The 18,837-nt window shown below is 39.2% G+C and overlaps 2 protein-coding genes across 2 annotated transcripts in view; one reads left to right on the forward strand and one right to left on the reverse strand.

The window, feature by feature from the left end:
• Positions 1–3,000: 3,000 nt before the first annotated feature.
• LOC146667686 (lipopolysaccharide-induced tumor necrosis factor-alpha factor homolog) lies at positions 3,001–4,733 on the forward strand. Its single transcript, XM_085409362.1, has 3 exons — positions 3,001–3,025; positions 3,168–3,300; positions 4,444–4,733. Exons 1-3 carry the CDS (start codon positions 3,001–3,003, stop codon positions 4,550–4,552), a joined length of 267 nt encoding a protein of 88 aa, XP_085265488.1. The 3' UTR covers positions 4,553–4,733.
• A 38-nt stretch (positions 4,734–4,771) lies between these two features.
• The window catches only part of mslnb (mesothelin b), a 66,490-nt gene continuing 52,424 nt past the window's right edge, over positions 4,772–18,837 (reverse strand). Inside the window, exons 110-129 of the mRNA XM_085409363.1 lie at positions 16,345–16,472; positions 16,114–16,241; positions 15,911–16,028; positions 13,364–13,582; positions 13,095–13,265; positions 12,821–12,970; positions 12,661–12,725; positions 12,384–12,513; positions 11,897–11,976; positions 11,686–11,815; positions 11,349–11,539; positions 11,121–11,211; positions 10,878–11,007; positions 9,312–9,493; positions 8,361–8,522; positions 8,139–8,275; positions 7,729–7,871; positions 7,525–7,619; positions 7,007–7,277; positions 4,772–5,313 (exon numbers count right to left, since the gene is read on the reverse strand). Of these exons, the coding sequence (XP_085265489.1) occupies positions 5,228–5,313; positions 7,007–7,277; positions 7,525–7,619; positions 7,729–7,871; positions 8,139–8,275; positions 8,361–8,522; positions 9,312–9,493; positions 10,878–11,007; positions 11,121–11,211; positions 11,349–11,539; positions 11,686–11,815; positions 11,897–11,976; positions 12,384–12,513; positions 12,661–12,725; positions 12,821–12,970; positions 13,095–13,265; positions 13,364–13,582; positions 15,911–16,028; positions 16,114–16,241; positions 16,345–16,472 (2,807 nt within the window). The 3' untranslated portion in view covers positions 4,772–5,227. The remainder of the gene's footprint in view (positions 5,314–7,006; positions 7,278–7,524; positions 7,620–7,728; positions 7,872–8,138; positions 8,276–8,360; positions 8,523–9,311; positions 9,494–10,877; positions 11,008–11,120; positions 11,212–11,348; positions 11,540–11,685; positions 11,816–11,896; positions 11,977–12,383; positions 12,514–12,660; positions 12,726–12,820; positions 12,971–13,094; positions 13,266–13,363; positions 13,583–15,910; positions 16,029–16,113; positions 16,242–16,344; positions 16,473–18,837) is intronic.

Genomic DNA, 18,837 nt, shown 5'->3' on the forward strand with positions numbered 1-18,837 from the left:
AAACTTCTTTTTACAGCGAAAAAAACCCCTAAACGTCCAAGCAAGCACCGAGTGCGTAACGACATAATGGGAAACTCGCAGAGAAAGTCGCGGATTCTTCAACTGACCGCGGCACACCTGCACCAGGGTGAACCTCCGCCTACCCCCACTCCTGCTTTACAGGTGAAAATAGAGCAACAGGACCGCTAAGTCTTTGACTTTATTTATTTTCTGCTGTGTTTTACTTGCATCTATTTGAAAGAGTAAGTGTAAACACAAAAAATATTTTATGTGCTGGAATGTGCAGAAAATAGGTTTAAATATTAAACAAATTTCTTCCAGTCAGAGAATGTTGCATATAATTAAATTTTTGCTTGATGCATAAAGTTAAAAGATTAAAACTGATAAAACAAGTTAAAAAAAGAGACTTTTCCATTTGATTACATTTTGTATGATGGATTATGCAGAAAAAGTAGAATTGGGCTGAAAGATCTATCGCTTTATCACCTATTCAGGTTGTAAATCGTGTTTTTAAAAAGTAAGTAATTAATTACTTTTGAAAATAAGTAATCAGTAAAGTAACTGGATTACTTTTTTGGGGAAGTAATCAGTAATTAGTTACTGATTACTTTTTTCAAGTAACTTGACCAACACTGCTTAGATTGTTAAATTAGTTTTTAAAAAGTCTGTCACAGCTTAATTAGGAAACCTTGAACAAGTACGGCTTGTTTGGAAGAAATTTAGGTTTGTGAATTTGTATCTGAACAAGGCACAAGACTTCTGGAACAACCAAAAAGCTGATGTTTGACCATTATGCACTGAAACAGAAAACCAATGAGCACAAATACCTCATACCAACTGTCAAACACGACGGTGGAGGGTGATAATTTGGGTTCATTATAGAGTCACAGGACCTGGGCACCTTCCAGTCACAGTAGACCATGAACTCCTCTGTATACCAAAGTATTCTAGAGGCAATTATGAGGCCATGTGTGCAAACAACTAAAGCTTTGCCTATATTAGACCATGCAACCATCCCAAGCACAGCAGCAAATCTACAGAGGAACAGCTGAAAAATGAAAGGAAGTGTTGCAATGACCCTGTAACACGGTGGACTAATGTTGACTACATTGATTCATCTCCATGTTTGTTGTGGAAGTGGCACTGGTTTGGGACTGGTTTTGTGTGTCACATTTGCTCCATCAATGGCTGTGATGGGGTTGGATTAATTGAAGGTATGTGTATTTGATTGCACTGATACTCTGGTCTACTTATAGCTCACACTACAAACACTGCTGTGATATTTTGTCTCTGTGCAGGTATGTCATATAGCCAGATATAAGATGACTTGATTGAAATATATTTAAATATATTTATGTGAGTTGTAAAATGAAGATGCGGTGATATTTAGTCTCTCTGTGGAGGCCAGGGCTTACTGTATGCCGCAGCCTAAAGGCAGAGTTGGGTTTCTGAGCCTGGAGTGATTACCAGCCTTCTACTTACAGGGTGGTGGGTCATGGAGGACAACTGCTGATCCCTGTTAACTGGTCAACATGTAAAGTGTAACTGACTTGTGGCATATCTGGCTCTGGCCTCGGACCGTGTGTTTTATCCCTTCATTTTCTGATCATTGTAGTAATAAGTGATTACTTCAGGTTATGGCTCCTTCATCCACTGTTTAACATTTAGAGTCAAGTTTGTGTTGGTTCTTGTTATTAGTGTATTATTTATTTCTGGATTGTTTTGTTTGACCAGCAATGACTAAAAATTTACACAAACATCATCTTTTATTATCCAAAGCTTTAGTACATGTTTAGGGATTTCATATCCTAGGATTTTTTTCCCCTGAAATTTCCCAAAAGTTGATGACTTTTTTCCCCCCTATTTGGATCGACCTTTCTCTTTGTGAAGACCCTGGTATGATTTAGAGGTACGTTGATCTGCTTGTGTGCTTCAATCAAGATATTTATTACTGCATTTTCCTCTTGAGATATTTCTAGTTGTTATCTAATTTGATAAAATCTGAAGTCTTTAAAAGTCTTTACTTTTTAATTTAAACTCCCTCTTGAGTTCATCAAAGCCGTTGTCAGTGTGTCCTGGGGTTAATCTGTAACCTGGACACGACTGATTCTAAATTTGGGATCCAGGGTTTGTTTGTAAATCCATATTTGTCCCAGATCTGGGATCATTTATGTGTTTTGATCACATTACTTGAATAACTGTTCAACAACTGATCATTTTTTATTTTTCGCTCCATCTACCTACTTGTTACACATTCAATCTGCATTTAAATTCTCTCAGTTTCCAATGACAACCACACGTGTGTAAGGGAACATTTGGCATGAAATGATGCTGTTGCACAAGTTTTAGAATGTGGCTTTATAAATGCAGAACAGATATGACACTGTATGAGCATGAATTCAACATTGCTGCGCTCACCAGTGGTTAAACGTCTCATTTAATTTGGAGCAGCGGGAACATGTGCTGCTAATTTCACTCTGAATGCAGGATTATGTGGCTTCAGTTACTGGTTTTGTGCAGCAGTCTCCTCAGAAATGTCTCTTTCATATCTTTTTGCATCGTTTAGCTCTCGTTGCATACTTTTGCACTTCGCAGCAGATATGATACACTACAGATACACTACAACACTACACCAAGTTATTGGTGTAGCAGCAGAACTGCATGTACACAGGAATAAGACTACACTGATGGTAGTCAGAAAAAGGGTGGGTCAGTGAGGCTCACACTGAGAGTCCAAGGATCTCATGACTTATTAAGTAAAGGAGGCTGACGGTGAAGGTAGCCCTTTCAGCTCTGCACTGAAACCTCTTCTTGCTGTGGTCACATATCCGGCCCCCCCCCCAAACTGTAAGTACTCTGCTTTAACTCACAGATCAAGTCTAACACTGAATATCTTTGTGTTATTCAGACTTTTTTTTTTTTACATTTAGGACAGCTTTGATCATTTTCTTAAGTTTTTATCTTGAAATGCACATTTTTTAATGTGTGTACACAGGAAAAATGGCAAATGCACAAGTTCCTGTTGGTGAGTTTGTGCCATACAGTCTGTATTTATGTAGTCCGTGTTACTCTTAAAGCTGAGCTCTAATTTCTGGTGATTTTATTTAAAAACCTGATTTGTTTTTGCATTTGCTCTTTTGGTGCTCTCTATCCTTGTTTTTCTGCAGCTACGGTCGGTCCACTGGGAGACAGCCCGGTTCAGATCGCCTGTCCTAACTGCCATCAGATAGTCCTCTCCAAGGTGGACTACTCTGCTGGTTTGCTCACTTACATTTTCTGTGGAGGGCTCTTCTTCTGTGGGTAAGAATAGTTCAAGCATTGTTTGCTTCACTATGCCAATAAAATAATTTTACAGATTTCATACAGCTCCTCACACTGTGGCTGGAAAACCTCATGGAAACTGTTTGGAAGTGAAAACATGCAAAAGCTGGACTAAAGATTAATGTCACTGCAGTGAGTGAGTGAGTTTTTAGCAATGGATGGTATTAATCTGTCAAGCCGTTGAGCTCTCACAGATACAGTGTTTTTTAGATCAGTGTTGGTGCTGGAATCTGATGCTAGTCTGATCCTATTCATTTCATCTTAAAGGAATCTTTCCTGTAATTCCTCTAGTTGTTTAGTACATGAATGCATAGGGAGAGCAAACAATAGCATTAGCTGTTTAAGCTAAGCTAACAGCCTCCAGCTGCAGATATGCAAGTTGGATCAATCCTTCAATGTTGTTTTACTTAAATTACTGAGTGATGTAGAATTACTCTCCCACTATGTGCATATTAAAATTTATGCCAACGTGCACAATACTGAAATAACACTAAGACTTAAAAACATTGCTATAGCACCACAGTGCCACAGCTGGTGGTGCAGTGATAGAAAGAAGAAGGAGATGTTTGGTTTTAGTTATTAAACTTCTGTTGGTGTGCCAATATTTTTTTTTAAAGTGAGCACCACACGTTGAAAACCCTGGCGAAGTAAAGGTGATTCCTCTTCTGTGGATGGTTGCATGTTTACTGGTGTCCCTATGTTTTTTATTTGTCACAGTTGTGGCATCATACCAGTGGGCCAGCATGTTTAAACTAGCTGCTAAAAATAAACCAAGCGTAATTACGAGAAACTGACTGAAAAATACACAAAGGCTGGATGCACATGTGCAGATACTTGCTTTTAAACTGAGGTCCAAGCTCTTGTTTGGGATACATTTTTAATTGATCCTAGCTGTTTTGAATCTGTCGGACCTGATAAATGTAAAAATGACAATTTCATTTTTTGAAAAGTATGTCCAAAAACTGAAATATGATATCTGCTGCCACATGTCCTGATATGGTGACAAAATATGACCTTACATGAATGAATGAATGAATGAATGGATCTTTGAAGGTTAAAAAAAAAAAGAAAATAAAAAGGATATGAGTAAATAAATCTGACCTTCGCTGCTGTCATTTCCAGCTTTGTTTTAGGCTGCTGCCTCATCCCATTCTGTGTGGACCGCCTGAAGGATGCCAAGCACACCTGTCCTATCTGCAAGACTGTACTTGGGGTGTATAAACGCTTATAACTCAAAGACCTGCATCAATTTATACATGGCTTTTTGCAAACAAAACACACTTACAAAAGGTGACACTAATGAACATTTCCTTATAATTGAATAACTGATAATCTCGTGACTAATTTGCTGTTGGTGTACAAATGAAATTAGGCGACCTTTTTAACAATTTCTCTCTCAAAACCTTTGAATATTAAAACACTGACACCAAATAACGAGCTCCAATGACTGTTTTAAGGCTGTTTAAAATGTGTTTATTATTGATCTCTCAAATACATTTTCATAGTAAGACTGAATAAAGAAAGAGCTATCATGAAAACTGTTACCCGTCACCCGAACCTGTCATTTTTCTGTTGAGTCCTCATCCTTTTAAATATCTTAATTTAAATGGAGCAATAAAAAAAATAGAAAACAAATAAAGCAAAAATATGACCTTAGAAATAGTTCATGAAAAGGTTTCAGGAAGATTTAGTAATCAAAAATACATCATTTACAATTTGTCTTATTGCACCTGCACTATTTTGTTCATAGCGAGCGTTACAAGGAACGAAGCAAATGCCCTTCTGTTTAACATTATTTCCTTCTATTAATGATAAATTAAAACAAAAAAATTATTTCAAGCCTTTATCCAGTTATCTACCATTTTATAATTCATATTCCAATAATCTTCCATGAGAAAAGTTGTCTTTACATTACAACATACTGAGAAGTGATGAGGAGTACAAGAAGAGCGAAGAAAGAGAAGCCAGCGTCTCGGACTGGAGGAGCATTGCCTGGAAAGAAACGTACAGTCACATTAGAGACCAATAAAACGTTTTGCCCTTGATTTAATTTCTTTATCTGAATTATTTGTGGAACACTAGCATATCAACCACACAAAAGCCTCAACAAGTGGGCTTTTTAGAAAACTCTGACACTGCTCGATTAATCACTGCCAGTTCTTTTTAAGCATCTTTTATAATTTATTTATTTATATGGTCCAATTCTGTCTAAAGGTAGAACAATATTTTGCATAGTATGCAAAACAACTGTCCATCATTAAAAATATATAAAGAAAATTTTACTATGATACACCAAATCTCTGTCTGTCTGCAAATTCCTACATGATCAGGAGTTGAGTAGCTAAAATGGGCACACAGGCACAACTCAGACCCTTTAAGGTTCTTATCTACATCATGTCTTTTGTTGTCATCATGTTGCCTAGCAGCCACATACGATGGTTCTTAGTGTTTGTGCACCTACAACACCGCCGACCCCATGATCGGAAGGTCGGCGGTTCGAATCCACTTAACGGCTACCCTGAGGTACCCCTGAGCAAGGTACCGTCCCTACACACTGCTCCCCGGGCGCCTGCTTAGTGGGCTGCCCACTGCTTCACTGAGTGAATGGGTCAAATGCAGAGAAAAACAAGTAATTTCCCCATGGGGATCAATAAAGTATCCATTATTATTATTATTTAAAAATGTATCATTTTCATTTCACAACAGTGGTATGTAGTCAACCAAATATTTAATATCTTCATTTTTCATATCAAGTTGTGATCTTTACACTATCAATATGTCAAGTTTGCTGTATTCAGAGCTGTAGTGCGCGCTTGTACTAGTTTTTCTGACTTGGGATTTTTTTTATAATATGAAAATATTAAGTATTTACTGTATTTCATGCTGCCATCATTAATCACACTGCAGATCTCGCAAGTAAAAACCAAGTTCCCTTTCACCACCAATGTGTTTTTTGTTTTGTTTTTTTTCTTGTCAGTGCTTCTGATGTAAGATGATCTTTACATACTCATAACAAAACAGCAGGATATGAGACAAAAATGCTTAAAATGAGCAATTGAAAGATTTCATCTGCAGCAGAAGGTCCACCGCTAGCTTAACATTTCATGTTTTCATGCTTTATTTTGGTTTCCTTTACTTCTTGTAACACAAATCCCTTCCTGCCCACACTCTTCCTGCACAAGAATGCTCTATGTGCAGACAGTGTGCTATATTAAATGTTGAAATGTGGTACTGCTGCTTTATCTGAGGTGTTGTTCTTTGAATGTTTTAACCCTTGTATGGTGTTCGGGTCTGTGAGACCCGTGTTCAGTTTTTGTCAAAAGAAAAATTAAACAATTAATTATTTTTTCACGTGTAAATGTGTTGTGTCTTTCCACTCACTCCACTTGATTATAACTGATTTATTTATAACATTTTATATAAAAGAAAAACGAGAAGCACATTAATTCATAAATGTGATCTAACAAAGGTAAAGGGAAAAAATTAACCATGTTTGCTGTTCATATGTCTTGTAATTGGGATGAAGTAAACATCTGTTGAGTAATTTAACATAAAATTGTTTGATAGTGTTAATTTGGAAAGCCAAAACTCTAGCGGGTCCACCAGACCCATGAACACTGGCTGAGTAACAAAAATACGAACACCACACAAGGGTTAACCCAATGCTACCTTTTGTAATACTTACCCGTGGTGCTGTTGGATCCAGTTGTTGATTTTGTTGTTGAAGTTGTCCCCGATGTTGTTGTTGAAGTTGTCCCTGATGTTGTTGTTGATGATGTACCCGGTGTAGTGGTGGTGGGGCTAACCTTGCCTCCTGTAAGCCCCACTCCCAGACCATTAAGATCGGACTGAAACTGTGAACTGATCCAGGTTTGCACCACTGTCACATTTTCATATGACTTCAAAAGTGGGAGGTTGGTGCCAAGAAGACCTTTAACATCACTAACAGTCAGGTTCTATGGAGAACAGAGCAGACACATTTTATCCTATGAGCAAATAAACACACTTACTTTATTCTTTGACAGAACCAAAAAACAATTTAGTTTTACAACTTATCAGCCCCATCTAATGGTTTGAGTGAAGTAAATAAATTGAGGAACTATGATGCAAGACCCCCACCCCAAAATAAATAAAAAAAATAAAAACCTTTTTTCAAAATTAGTCTAAAATTCAGAATTCAAAGTGCAGACATGCAGCACTGACCTGTATAACACTCTCAAGCAGCCCAGTGAAGGTCGGGACGTCCATACTGATATTGGCAGACACTAAGTCTTGGATAAACCTAAAATCTGCACCCGCTGCAAGAATGGAAAAACATTAATAAAAATTTAATTAATTAAATGAAAGTTACGTTAACTTTCAGCTGTTTAAATGATGTTTTTTGTGAATGTGGGTCTGTTTGCTTACGTAGGTAAGATTGTATGAGCTGGTAACTGGTAGTGGAGATAGTGCTTGAGCGGGTGATTGGGATAAATGCTTCATATGCGAGGGAAAACAGTTCTTGCTTTTTCTCAGTGGTGCAGCTGGATATGTCCAGAGCATCGGCGTTCCTGCAGGAGATAAAACACACAGGAATGGTGTGTTGAGTTTATGGAATTCATTTAACATTATTTATCATTAAATCAGACTTTTTTTTCTAGTTATCTAAATAATAATTTAGAGATTTATGTGGGTTCACCTGCCTTTGTAAGTACAGGATCCCTGACAGACCTTTAGCCAACATGTTCTTGTTCAGATATTACCTGCTGCTAATGTGATGTAAAAATAACCTCCAAACACACACACACTCATGCACAGTCACAGCTCTGACGCCTTACTTGATGCTTCCAACCGAAATGTTCCTGATAACAACAACATCCAGGGCGCACAGGTTTGGTCCTCTAAAGACGTTGAGCTCCACACTGCCGAGACTGTTCCCCTTTACACTCAGATACTTGGAGATGATGGCTTTGGCCTTGATGAGGAGAACCAAGCATCGGTGTGAAGACACAAGCATGTAAAGTAAGCTCACGTTCAGATTTTTTCTTCTGTTTGCTCACCAGAACCGGGTCCCACGGCCCGTTTGAAGCATCCATCAAAGAAGCGAGTGTGTCGATCTGAATAATACTCCACATGTTGATGTCTTCCATTGTTGCACTACGGGACATTGCTCCTAAGATCTGAACCTGATCTTCTGGGATGATGCCGCTGGCATTGTAAGCCTATAAATTTAGGAAGGTCAGAAGATATTTAGACTCAAATTTAGATAGCAAACTATTCAAAGAGAAAAACTGCTGAGAACAAACAAAACAATGCAAAAACACCTCAAAAACAAAACAAGGATTTAGGGTTTGAAAAAAGTATAGACTCATGCTTAACCGTCTAAAAGATCGTCAGCAAAAACTGTAAACTCTAATCATTTAACTTCCTCACGTGTTTCTGTGGAATTTTAAAAATAAATAGCCACAAAAAGTAAGAGACCAAGAGAGAAGAAACCCCAGTCAGATGCTGATGATATCACTTAACCTTGTAAAGCCCGAATCATGAGGTAATTGCCAGGAAATTATGTATATTTTTTTAAAGTGGAGTGTTTATTGAACCTTCCATTTGGATCATCTTTGCTACATCTGACATTCCTCTACAATTTATTTAGGTTTATCAGCAGAAACAAAATTGACCTGGTGATGTTGAGGTCTTAAAGACTCACAAAAGCCATGTATGACACATGGTATCACAGAGTTAAAATTTAAGGCTTAAATAATGGAAGTAGTCAGTGCTGTGGACTTTGCATGCCCTCCCTGTGTCTGTGCTGGTTCTCATGCTTCGTTCCAAAGTCCAAAAACATGCACGGGGTTTGGTCGAATACTGATTTTAAACTGACCGTAGGTCAGAATGTGTGTTATGTTTTTCTGAATGCTTCTGTGTGTTAAACCTGCTCTCCAGGAGGGGCCTAACCTGCCTCTAAATCTATGCCAGCTGGGATAGGCTCCAGGAGTTTTTTTGCCACTTACCTCTCGCAACTTGCTGAGAACAATCTTTGTGTAGTTCTGCTCCTGCACCTGGTTAACGAGGGCATCCAAGTTGTCTTTGACAATGGTGGAATTGAGGCAGCTGGTGAACTGACTTATATCATAGTTTAAGGGGAATGTTAGATTAACGATAGTAACACGGGTTATGAATCCCAAAGTGCAGGCTGAAACACAGAAAGAGAAACAATTTTTGGTTAAACAGTAAATTCTCTCTGGATTCTAATACAGGGGTCGGCAACCCTGAGCATGCGTGCCAGAAGGGTTAACTGATGGCACCATCGCTGGACTGGTGATTTTTCATTTTTATGGGCCGATGATTTTTTTTTTGTCAACGCTATAAACAGTGAAAGTGGTGGATTGGCCAGATGCTGGTCGATGTGTAAAAATAACTCAGTTGTTTGGTGGCTATGACGGAGCTTCCACAGAGGCCAGCAGGTGGATGAGGGAAAGGGGAGTCAGGAGGAGGAGAGACCCGAGGCGGCCGCCGGTCCGAGTGTCAGGTGAACTGAACTTCAGGTAAGAAGTTATGACCTGCAGTCTATCTGGGTCAGATATAAACCAAGTTTAGGTGCAATTTATTTTCGTGTGCTGACTTTTTACCGTCAGTTGCAATAACTCGTACTGCGTACTAGCTAGCATGACGGAGTTTTTATACAGCTGAGTGGGTGCTATGATGTTACTGATAGTGAACTTTATTTTATTCATAAGTAGAGATGGGTATTGATAAGATTTTCATGATTCCGATTCCATTTTCAATTCTGTTCCACCTTTGTGGGCGACCGTGGCTCAGGGGGTTGGGAAGCGTATCTGTAACCGGAAGGTCGCCGGTTCGATTCCCGGGCTCTCTGTCCTGGTCGTTGTGTCCTTGGGCAAGACACTTTACCCTACCGCCTACTGGTGTTGGCCGATGGCGCGATATGGCAGCCTCGCTTCTGTCAGTCTGCCCCAGGGCAGCTGTGGCTACAACCGTAGCTTACCTCCACCAGTGTGTGAATGCGAGAGTGAATGAATAGTGGCATTGTAAAGCGCTATATAAATCCAATCCATTATTATTATTACAAACCCAACAGCGAGATCCTAAGAGATCCACAGCCTATGGCTCTTCAATGGGGTCTCACAGGTCACTCGGAGACCTGTGTCTCTGAGTGGGAGACCAGAGATCACATTAACATGTGTATCCCTGTATTAACAAACATGCCATATTGGCCCAGTTTATTTTTCTTATCATTGTTGTGAGGAGACTATAAATAGCATTTGCATTTTCTGTTGTACAGTTCATTTACTGTTATGGATAAAAAGTCTTTTTTTTGTTTCAAAATACCTGATAACTATTCGCTGATAGCTGCCAACATCTGCGACAAAATATAATTGTATAAAGTTGTTCTATATAGTGTGTAACTGTTAATATAGAGTGTTATTAAATTTATTGCTAATGCAATCATATGGCACACTGACTTCTGAGGGAATTTTAGATGGTACTCATCATCAGAAAGGTTGCCTATCCCTGTTCTGATACATGGACCGAGCAGTTGACAGAAAGAAACCAACCTGGAGATCGCTTTGACTCATCCGGAAGGGACGTCTTTATTGCGCTCTTCAGCTTCCCGATCTTCTGACTGTCCACGTTGTTTTCCTTGAGAACACCCAGGAAGTACCTCAAGTAGTTGTTCTTTGTTTTCTGCTCACAAGAACAAAGGGAAAGAAGGAAATGCGCATAAAGAACAAGGTTAACAGCAAAAAACAGAAACCAAAATCAAAAAATGTAAATGTTTGCGGTCATGTATTACTCACAGTGTTGAAGTGATCATAGAAGGTTGAAGACATATACAGCGGCAGCATCCCGAGGTCTTTCAGAGTTTGCTCAGTCCACACTGAAGGAGCTCTGGTTATCACGAAAACAGAACGGTGATTATTATTATGAAGGACAGAAAGGGCCAAATGTAAAAATGTAAATCTGCTGACAAGGAAACAAACAAACAGGAATGAAAATCTGCCACAGCGGTGAAGCGTTTTGCGTACCCATATCTTGTGTTGCCATTAGTCATTTGAGCCTGAACAGCAGCTGCTTGAGCAGAAGTGAGGCTGGGGCAGCTTTTGAGATTTTCCAAGATGGATGAATCTGAGTTTAGGATGTAGGACGCATCCAGGATGCAGCACATGTTTCCCAATACTGATATTTCATCTTTAGTTAAGCTTGTGTTTGTTATGCCCTTTGAAAATAAAAGAAACAGAAATTCATTTCAACTCAAAACATTAAACAAAACCTTATTGTGATGACAGTTATTTCCATTTCATGCAATTATTAATACATCTAATCTTTAGAGCTCAAGAAGTGATTTGTGGTTCGAGGACTCACCAAGCAGCTCTTTGCGTTTTCAAACAGGGCAGTGCGCTTGTAGCTGAGCGCTGCAGAGAAGACAGAGAAGTCTGCATTTCCCAACTCTGTGAAATAGGCCCTGCAGCTGGCCTGCGGCACCAGTGAGTAACTGCAAGAGGAAACACAAGTGTGACAAGCTGTAGCATCCACCATTCAGCTTTAATTCAGAACAAACAGACAGGATTCTTACTCATAATACAGCAGCACATCTGGAGGGTAGAGGTTGAAGTTGGCAGCATCGTCTTTAATGTAAGTGTACATGCAGGTCAGCTGTTGATTAAAAAAAAAGGCAAAATAATTAGCACCTTGTATCGTCCCCGTTTATGACGGAGAACATGTGTAAGAAAGCTCCATGACTTGTTGGATGGTAACGCATTTTTGTAATTTGCCTTCTCCACCAAAGCTGGAAGTCTGCACTTTAATCCACTGTGGTGGTGTGCAGCTGCAACATGCAAAAATTGCATCTTTGTTCAAACATTTATTACCCTAACTCTATGTGCCAGAGTTATATACGGTGTAATCTATATAACCCGATTCACAGGGTATGTATATATTGTTTTAAGTGTGTTTTAAACAATTGTTAGTTTCTCCTTTGATGTCCAATATGTTCACTTTTTAATATTTGAGCAGATATGAAGGAGATTTTAAATATCCCATAAATGCCTTGAACACTGTACCTGAGACTCCACTAGTTTAACCTTCCTGCTGCCTGACCTCCGACAGGCTTTGATCAGGTTCTTGACTTGCTCATTGCCAATGTTCCTCACTCCAGTGCATGTGAACCCTTGAAGCACAGAGGATGACAAACTACACACACACACACACACACACACACACACACACACACACACACACACACACACACACACACACACACACTGTTAGCTCTACTCAAACCCATTTGCAGGTTGTTTTGATTGATTTGATTGATCTCCCAGACTGATTTGAACTCACTTGTTTGGACCTCCCAGCTGTGCAGAGGCGCTCTCTGTAGCTACCGACTCAAAGAACAATTCAGCCTAACAAAACAAACAAACAAACAAAAAGAGTCTGTAATAACAGGCATGTAGCACAACACGACAATAAAAACTAAGCTGAGGGTTTCATCTTCTACCTGCTGCGGTTTCCATTCCTTTCTGTTGAGTATGGTTATAACGTCGTTGCTACTGGAGAAGCCCACCAGCAGGGATCGAGGGATCTCAGTGGCCAGGTCATTGGGAACGTTCTGGATCACTTGCACGCTGCTGGTGTTCACTGATATGATCTGAGAGAAGATGGAAGCATTGTGAGTTAACTCTCTGTGGAAAGCTTTCTATCTTTATCCAAAGCAGCTGATGGAAGTGTGCAGTTCAAATCATGCTCAAGTTATAACAGAAAACCTGTCATACCTGACTGACAAAGACCTGCTGGATGATCTGAGGACCAGAAAGGAGGTTTGCCACCAGTGAAGGAGTTTGGGAGGCACTTATCAGCTGATTACCAGAGATGCTCAAGAACACTCTGGAAGGTACACCAATGATGAGAGTGCCCAGACTTATCAGCGATGATGAGCTGTTGATCTGGTGGAAAGGATGGAAGCAACACACGCATAAGTGAACATGACCACAAAGATGACTTTGATTTTTCTAAAGTCAGGATTCAGTCTAAAATCTGCTACCTGTATGATGCCCGAAGACAGCAGAGACTGGATGATGGTCATGGCCTGGCCTTCGCTCCAGCTCGTCACAGTGGAGAGAGTGCCGATGGAGTTTATTAAGTCCTGGGGTTTGATTGAGCTGATCTGATTCAGCGACATGCCAGTGCTTTGGCTGCCGAGGGCAGAAATGACTGTGGAGTCAATGTTCTGACCAAAGTTACCTGCCAAAGCAGCTGTGACCTTCACATGTGTGAGAAAAACTTTGTCAGTAGAGTCAAATTTATGTCTACAGTGTAAATATTCTGGGGAACAAAACTTTATCAAGTTAATAAAAGGAGAGCTTAGTGCTCTTTTATTCATCTTTCCATTTCACCCTTCTTAAAATCACATACCGCCAGAACAAAGAGCTCTACACCACTCTAAATAATAAACATCAGATTCAAAACAGGAGCCTGCAAGTGAAACTAAACCCAATTTTATGTGGGTGACAAATTTAAGGAAATAATAAACTACTTTTTACCAAAATACCAGGCAAGATGCTGAATCTCTGAAAGATTGAAATCTTATAACATTCATGTCTAGTTGACCTTACCTATCCTGTATTGAATGTAGGTATGTGCATTTCTTAAGTTAGGTTCCCTTTCAGTCGAATCACTCGGTACTAGTGATGGGAATTTCGGCTTGGCTCACCAAAAAGAGCCGGCTTTTTTTGGCTCTTCAGGTTGTTTTGCTACTTTAAGTAATTTATTATCAACAATAATATAAAATTACGCACAAAAGGAATTACTAATGTTACAGAAATGTGGTTTTATTTAGGGCTGTTCGATATAACGATATATATCGGATGACGATATAAAAACATCTATCGTTTCATTTTACGCTATCGTTTGTTTCCTGGTGTCGCAAAATAAACTGTTTATGGCAATATTTTTTCACCGTTTTGATGGTCACTGTAGTGGCTATATTAATTTCTTAAAGTTCTCTCTTTCTCTTATATTTAATATAACCAAACTACAGACGGACAAGCGCCTGTTTTTATGCGTTGTCATTAGCATTAACGACGGCAAAACCATCGCATGTCCGCTTGTTTATTTTCCACATACACCTTTCAGAATAAAGCTCAAGATCCTGTTGAGATTTTTCAAAATAAACTGAATCATGTGAAAGATGGTGAAGGATGAGAAGCAAAAAAGAGCCATCAGCAATGTTAAGCTGCGCGCGTGCGCAATTGCGCACTGCTGGCACAGCCTCTGCACACAGAAAATCTGCGTTGCGCACAAAAAAATCTAACTTGAATTGGAATTAAAATTAAAACTTTAACAATTCTGTTTTGCAGTGTTAGTCAGTAAGTGACTGGCTGCTACCATATGGGATTAGAACGATGCCACCTTATCCCATAGTCCAGCCAATGATGCGATTCACATTCGTACATACGCAGCTAATCAACGTCATTGACAGGCTATGACAGCGTCCTTATGTGGCGACACTGGTGTTCCAGCTAGCAAAGCGGCGTGGCTGATGTGGAGTAGTGATGGTAAATTTGATTCTTTTTACTGAATCGAGTTTTAATGAGTCACTCACCAAAGTGAATCGGATTTTTGAGTCATTTGATTCACTGAGTCAGTTGACCAGAGAGTGCAAAAAATGTACATTTTCACTCAGACTTAATTTGTTTCTCTTTTCATGTAAATCTTACTTCTAGGATGAGTGATTGAAAAAGAAAAACAACTATTTTTAAAGAGCAAAAAATATATATTTCTAAAGGGAACATTTATTTTATTTATTTTTATTTTATTTTATTAGTATTTTCCTCAAATGTGTCAAATATATATTTTCTCATCTAAATGTCCACTGAGCTGTGTGCCAGGGGGCGGTAATGCCCCTTAACATTGGTTGCCAACCAAGAAGAAGAAGAAGAAGCCATGAGCCAGGAGGGAGGGGGTGAGTGAGTCCTGAATGATTCGCTTACGCTACAATTCAGCACAGGAAGGAGGGGGTGTCAGTGGAGTCAGTGGATATGAAAATTAGTGACTGTTGCTGGTATTTGTGCAGCAGCTAATTGGGCATCACCGCATACTTTTGTGCGGTCTTATCGGTTGGACGTTACAGCCCCTTCGGTGGCTCATACTGTTCTTTATACTGGGTCTACCGCACACTAAGGTGGTGGTGGTTCAATTCTGGTTGCTCTGCAGGGCGTGTATGTATGTCCCATGTGTTGTACCGAGTAAATCGACTGAAAGGGAATGAATAGTTGTCTATAATTTCTGTTCCCCGAAGGAGAGGAACAAGGTACAACACAAGGTGGCCCCACTGAGCAGTTTGGGTCGGTGAAGAGCGGCTATCAAACTGAGGGATGACTGTGATGACAGTCCAGGCGGGGTTGTGCACATGTCACCACAGGCGTGAATAAAGGTTTCTTCAGCCAGGACATGCAAGGGCGTGATATCCTATACTTATGTGTTGTACCTCGTTCCTCTCCTTCAAGGAACAGAAGTTATAGACATAACTATTCATTTTAGCAGCAGACTGCACAAATAGCTGTTTTTCTTTTCTTTAAATGTTTCTTACTTGTGGGTCCAGGTCCGTACAGAGAACTGTGAGATTCTTCAGAACTATCATACTGTCGCTTGGACTCAGTTGGGTAAATGCTGGACCAGGAGCGACACACCGAAACAAGATAGGAAGGCTGCAAAGAAGGTTAAACAACACTTACAGAAAAATGCAGGATTTGTGGCTGGAGAACACAACATATTGTATAGATTTAAACTCACAGTAAGGGGTTGAAGTTGCTGTCCTGTTGATATAAAAGGGTGGTGTAGTACTTTGTGAGGTTTGCAGGTAAGAAAGAGGTGTTGAAAAGAGCGATGTTCTGAAGGTTCACTGTGAAGATCTGAATGACCTGCAAGGAGGGGAGAAAAGCACATCTGTAGGTCATGAAATGAATCCAAGTAGAAAAAAAAATCAGCGTCAGTTCAAAATTTACGCCAATGTTGATTCTTTACCGACTGAGATCCAAATGCCACAACATCGTCCAGAGTGAGGAAAGAGACGAAAGACCCGATGTACTGAGCAAACCAAGCTGTGGAATTCAGTTGTGGGTTGCTGGGGAAGTAACACTTTGGATTTGAGGCTAAAAAAAAAGATGTTAACAATAAATAATAATGATAAAGTTCAGAATAAATAAAAATACAATCTATTAGGGCTGGGCCATATCATAGCATTCACGGTAATACCGGTATAATGTCAGGCAATGATAAGAAAATTAAATATCGCAATAGAATATGGGTAAAACGCGCATGCGCAGTGCCTTTTTTTAATACGCACATGGCGGAAAAAGCGTGCCGCCGACAGAGAATGAGAAGGGTGAAAGCGGATCGTTGAATGAAACGGATAAACCAGAATTGGTTTGTAAAAATGCTGCAACTTCAGTGGTGTGGAAATTGTTTAGCTTTCGTCCGTCAGATACACAACAAAGCACTATTTTTGGTAGAGCATGCTAGCAGGCTGTTGTTATTACCGTGTTTTTTGGAAAATACGGCACACTTAAAATCAATCCTTTTCTGAAAATTTTTTCTGAAAATCGACAGTGCCCCTTATAACCCCATGTGCCTTATGTATGAATTCTGGTTGTGTTTACTGACCTCAAAACGATTTTATGTGGTACATGGCGCTCGAAAATCTGTGAAATGTTTTAGTACAACTTTGCTAAGCTACGAACCCGCACCGCTTGATGGATTGTTGGAGCATTACGGCTATCGTAGGCAGGAGCCTCGCGGAGTGATATGTACTGTGCTTCAACATAATATTACCGTATTGTGTGTGTATAACCTCTTTTTAAGTTTTGTGGATATTATACATGGTTATGCTGAGGATATGTCGGCCAATTTGTACTGGAAATGCCTTTTGGTTAAACTGTCAGCAAGGAATTTGCATTTGCACTGTTAAATTTTTATATAACTTTAATGCTCATAAAAAACAGCTGCTTGTTTAAGTGAAAATACGTTGATTTGTTTTTTTGCACGAATAAAGTCGTGGACTTATAAAGTATTTTGTCAAGTGTCAATTATATCGTCAGTTATATTGTTATCGCAAATTTTCAAATGTATATCGTGATAAATATTTTTGATCATATCGCCCTGCTCTACAATCTATAATCATTTTACTCCAGCGTAGCGTTTTTTTAATTGCTGTGAATTCTTGAAGTCAAATGTAAAAAGTAAGCAATAAAAAATGATGACCATAACAAACTGTTACTACAGTAGCTGGCAGGTTTTACTGGAATTAACATTGTGATCCAACAGTTTGCCGATTGGTCTAAATATAAGCAAATCGAAAATAAGATGTCCTTATGGTTTATTTAAAATTGAAAAATATTAAAGCAGGACAAAGTTATAAAAGACAAAGTCTTTGAACCTTATTAAGAATGATGACGGGGACAAGCATCAGTGAAAGATTGATGCTGTCTTGCTTTTAACGTATTTATACTGTATGTGTACTCTATTGCCATTTTGTACTACCACTGTTCTACCTACTAAACTGTCTAAAGTCTTTCATCTTTAATAAAATGATCAACGTTCTGCTCTACCAGGTGTAACAATTGAGTTTAACATCCAGGCAAATGGAATTTATGACATTTAACGGAGTTAGAAGTTAGCAGGGAGTTAGCTCGCTAGCTTCTATCTAAATACAATATAGCATGTCCTGACTGCGGGGTTTTGGAAACAAATTAAAACGTACAGCTCTGTTATCACTTCCAACATAAATGAAGACAGAAAACTAAACAGCAGTGACATTTGTAGGGTTACTGAAGTAACCCACACTATGTAACCCGCTATGTTAGCATAATATAAACAAGCTAACTTTTTTCCACTCAATAAAAGTTAACGTGAGTGTTCTCGGTGGTCAGTAACAAATGTAATCGCATGGCAGGATGCTGTAAAAGGACCAAACTTCAGCCAGGAGAACAACTGAGATAATCCATCCACAATACGAGGTTAGTCATTCGTATACTGCTGCATGGGCTGGGCTGTAGTTACATCCTAAGGTTTTAAAAACTGAGCTTAAATAAATGATTAGTGGTAATAAAAGCCGAGGGAGGTCAACAGGGATCACTGACTGTTTTAGGAGATTTTTGAGATTAAATAGAAGAAAATACAAAACATTAAACAAGTTAACAACACAAAAGCCATATTAAACTCAGACTACTTTAGGCCCGGAAGTAGGATTCATCACGTCATTACTTAACGACCGGATACCTTTTCTCTACTGTTACACAAAGATGAGTATTAGGTATATACAGATATATCCAAAGCACAGCAATCTATGGTGCTGCAAAATGAAGGGAAACTGAAAAAAATTGCAATTACCTGAATTTTGTGTACAACTAAATTTTCCTTTTAATTTAAATTGTGCTCAGGCAGTTGTGCTTTTAGGTGACATGTGGTTGCTGTTCAGTTTCATGTAGAATATCATTTGATCAATGTCTTTTCCCCCCC

This window comes from Rhamphochromis longiceps, linkage group LG6, assembly GCF_057381845.1.
Source record: "Rhamphochromis longiceps isolate RC_006_pf linkage group LG6, R_longiceps_female_GT1.1, whole genome shotgun sequence".
NCBI classification, from domain to species: Eukaryota; Metazoa; Chordata; class Actinopteri; order Cichliformes; family Cichlidae; genus Rhamphochromis; species Rhamphochromis longiceps.

Excerpts from the sequence above, each read along its gene's own strand:
- LOC146667686 (XM_085409362.1), top strand. The coding sequence starts at position 3,001 with ATGGCAAATGCACAAGTTCCTGTTG. Across the intron at positions 3,026-3,167 it reads AAATGCACAAGTTCCTGTTG|CTACGGTCGGTCCACTGGGA; the intron begins GTGAGTTTGTGC and ends GTTTTTCTGCAG. Across the intron at positions 3,301-4,443 it reads GGAGGGCTCTTCTTCTGTGG|CTTTGTTTTAGGCTGCTGCC; the intron begins GTAAGAATAGTT and ends TGTCATTTCCAG.